Raw genomic sequence first — 2,809 nt, 5'->3', positions numbered from 1 at the left:
GCTGCTTGCTGCTGCTTGCTGCTGCTGCTGCAGCACGGGATCCTTCTTCCATTCCTTTTATGTTTTCCTTGTATTTTCTCATTTCAGGTGTACATACAGCACAGACCGCAGCAGCAGCAGTGTACAGGTCTTCTCTTCCTTGCAGCAGCAGCAACATAGTTTATATATATATATATATCTACGATGACTAAGGTTTTTGTTTCTCAGCCCAAGTTGCTGCTGCCTCTGGGGGGTGTATTATCTCTTTTGTTAGGGGGCTTTGCTTTCAAAGGAGCAGCAGCAGCAGCAGCAGCAGCAGCACCTCTCCCTTCAGCAGCAGCAGAAGGAAGCGGCAGCGCACCCTTACAACCCCCACCACGGGCCCCTCTTCTCCCTTTAGAAGAAGCAGCAGTAGCAGCAGCAGCAGCAGAATCACCTGCAGCAGCAGCAGGACCTGCAGCAGTAGCACTGCTTGAAAGGTTAGGTCTCCCTGCCTTTGTTGAGCAGTCTTTGCTGCCTTTGCTGCAGCGGGCCCCCTCAGCTACAACAACTGCTTCTCCTTTACTTGATGGAAGCAACGGGCAGCAGCAGTTTCTGCTAGGTTTGCTGCCGCAGCGTCCCTTGCAGCAAATAGAGACAGCAGCAGCAGCAGAGGCAGCAAAACCACTAGAAGAAGAAACGATTGTTGTCGTAGAAGAATCGCCAGGAACACAAGCAGCAGCAGGAACTATCGAAGGAGACAACATACAGCAGCAGCAGCAGCAGCAGCAGCAGCAGCAGCAGCAATCTTCAGGAGAAAGCCAACAACCCCCACGTCATATCCCCAGGAGACAGCCCCTATGGAAACCGCAGCAGCAGCAGCAGCCTCAAGATAGCAGCAGCAGCAGCAGCAGCAGCAGCAACAGAATCCAGCTCCCCATTGGGCCTCTCCTGGTGCCTCGGCCCCAGCAAGAAGAGATAATAGTAGAAGAAGTTATTGATGACAACAGCAACAGCAGCAGCAGCGGCAGCAGCAGCAGCAGCAGCGGCAGCAGCAGCAGCATCAGCGGTGATGTAGACATCGAGGCACCCCTGGCCCCACAGCAGCCACCGCCCAGCCTGCAGCAACCCATTGGTCAACCCGAAGACACGGTAAGCACATCCATCACTTCCTGCTGCTGCTGCTGCTGTTGCTGCTGCTGCTGCTGTTGCTGTTGCGTTGCTGTTGCTGTTGCGTTGCTGTAGCTGTTTCTCTTGCTGTTGCTGTTGCTGCTGTTGCTGTTGCTGCTGCTCTTGCTGTTGCTGCTGCTCTTGCTGTTGCTGCTGCTGTTGCTGCTGCTGTTGCTGTTGCTGTTGCTGTCGCTGTTGCTGTTGCTGTTGCTGTTGCTGCTGGTGTCGCTGTTGCTGCTGCTAGAGTAGCAGCACGAGTTGTTGCAGCTGCTTCATCCGCTTTACTTCGCAGGCTGACGATGAGGACCTCAAGGAGATTCTTCTCCAAGACGGTAAGAAGCCCTTGAGGGTTTAGGGTTTGCAGCTGAGGGTTTAGGGTTTGCAGATGAGGGTTTAGGGTTTGCAGCTGAGGGTTTAGGGTATGCAGCTGAGGGTTTAGGGTTTGCAGCTGAGGGTTTACGGTTTGCAGCTGAGGGTTTAGGGTTTGCAGCTGAGGGTTTAGGGTTTTCTTGTTATCGCGGGTTGGTATAGGGTTTGCTGGTCTAGGGTTTAGCGTCTGCAGCTGAGGGTTTAGGGCTTTCGAGTTTACGGTTTAGTAGGGTTTAGTAGGGTTTAGGGTTTAGCAGGGCTTATTAAGGTCTAGGGTTTAGGGTTTAGGGCTTAGGGTTTAGGTGTGTGTTTGTCTCCTACGTTTCTCAGGGCGCACTTTGTCTGTTTTGTCGTTTAAAGTGAAGGGCAAAGGACCCGGCGTCAGAGTCTCCTTTGTCTCTGTACGCAGCCCTCCTTCTGTCTCCTCTCTTGTGTCTCCTCTTGTCTTTATTTGTCTCCTGCTGTCTCCTGCTGTCTCTCGCTGTCTCCTGTTGTCTCCTGCTGTCTCTCGCTGTCTCCTGTTGCCTTTCTTTGTCTCCTTTGTCTTCTCCTTTGTCTCCTCTGTCTCCTGCTGTCTCTCTCTGTCTTCTTATCTGTCTCCTGCTGTCTCCTCCCCTGTCTCCTCTGCCTACTTCTCAGTCTCTCTCTCTCTCTCTCTCTCTCTCTCTCTCTCTCTCTCTCTGCTTGTGTCTCTCTCTCTCTGCTGCTTGTGTCTCTCTCTCTGCTGCTTGTGTGTCTGTCTGTCTGCTGCTTGTATCTCTGTCTCTGTCTCTGTCTCTGTTGTCTCCTCTGTCTGTCAATATTGTCTCTGTCTCCTTTTGTTGTTTATCTCTCTGCTTCTCCTTCCCTCTGTCTCTCTTCTTATGTCTTTCTCTCTCTGTCTCTCTTCTTATCTGTCTCTGTCTCTGTATCTGTCTGTCTCTGTCTCTGCATCTGTCTCTGTCTTTGTCTGTTTCTATCTCTGCTGTCTCCTTTTCACAGTCTCCTTTTGTCTGCTGCTGTCTCCTTTTGCTGTCTCCCTTTGTTTGCTGCTGTCTCCGTTTACTGTCTCCTTTTGTCTGCTCCTGTTTGTTCTCTGCCTACAGGCCTGGTCACTCGCAGTCGAAGTACGAGGCGAAGTCGTAAGCTGCTGCTGCTGTTGCTGCTGCTGCTGTTGCTGCTGCTGCTGCTGCTGTTGCTGCTGCTGTTGCTGCTGCTGCTGTTGCTGCGGCTGTTGCCGTGCAGGCAAATACACACCCAGACTAAGCATAGTAAATAAAATAAATAAACAAATACATAAACAATTAAATATATATATATATATATATGTATT

General features: G+C 51.2%; 1 protein-coding gene across 1 annotated transcript; it reads left to right on the top strand.

Moving 5' to 3' along the window:
• Window positions 1-207: 207 nt before the first annotated feature.
• Window positions 208-2,742, top strand: EAH_00065220 (hypothetical protein; the record flags this gene model as incomplete). The annotated part of the gene is made up of 4 exons (XM_013392872.1): window positions 208-1,110; window positions 1,373-1,460; window positions 1,828-1,898; window positions 2,722-2,742. Coding segments are annotated over 4 exons (1,083 nt in total), but the record flags the coding sequence as incomplete, so codon positions are not given.
• Between the last annotated feature and the right edge of the window lie 67 nt (window positions 2,743-2,809).

The sequence above is a fragment of the Eimeria acervulina genome, genomic scaffold, assembly GCF_000499425.1.
Source record: "Eimeria acervulina Houghton genomic scaffold, Eah_scaff2138, whole genome shotgun sequence".
In the NCBI taxonomy this organism is placed as follows: Eukaryota; Apicomplexa; class Conoidasida; order Eucoccidiorida; family Eimeriidae; genus Eimeria; species Eimeria acervulina.
The sequence above is the reverse complement of the archived record's forward strand: the minus strand, read 5'-3'. Positions and strand labels throughout refer to the sequence as shown.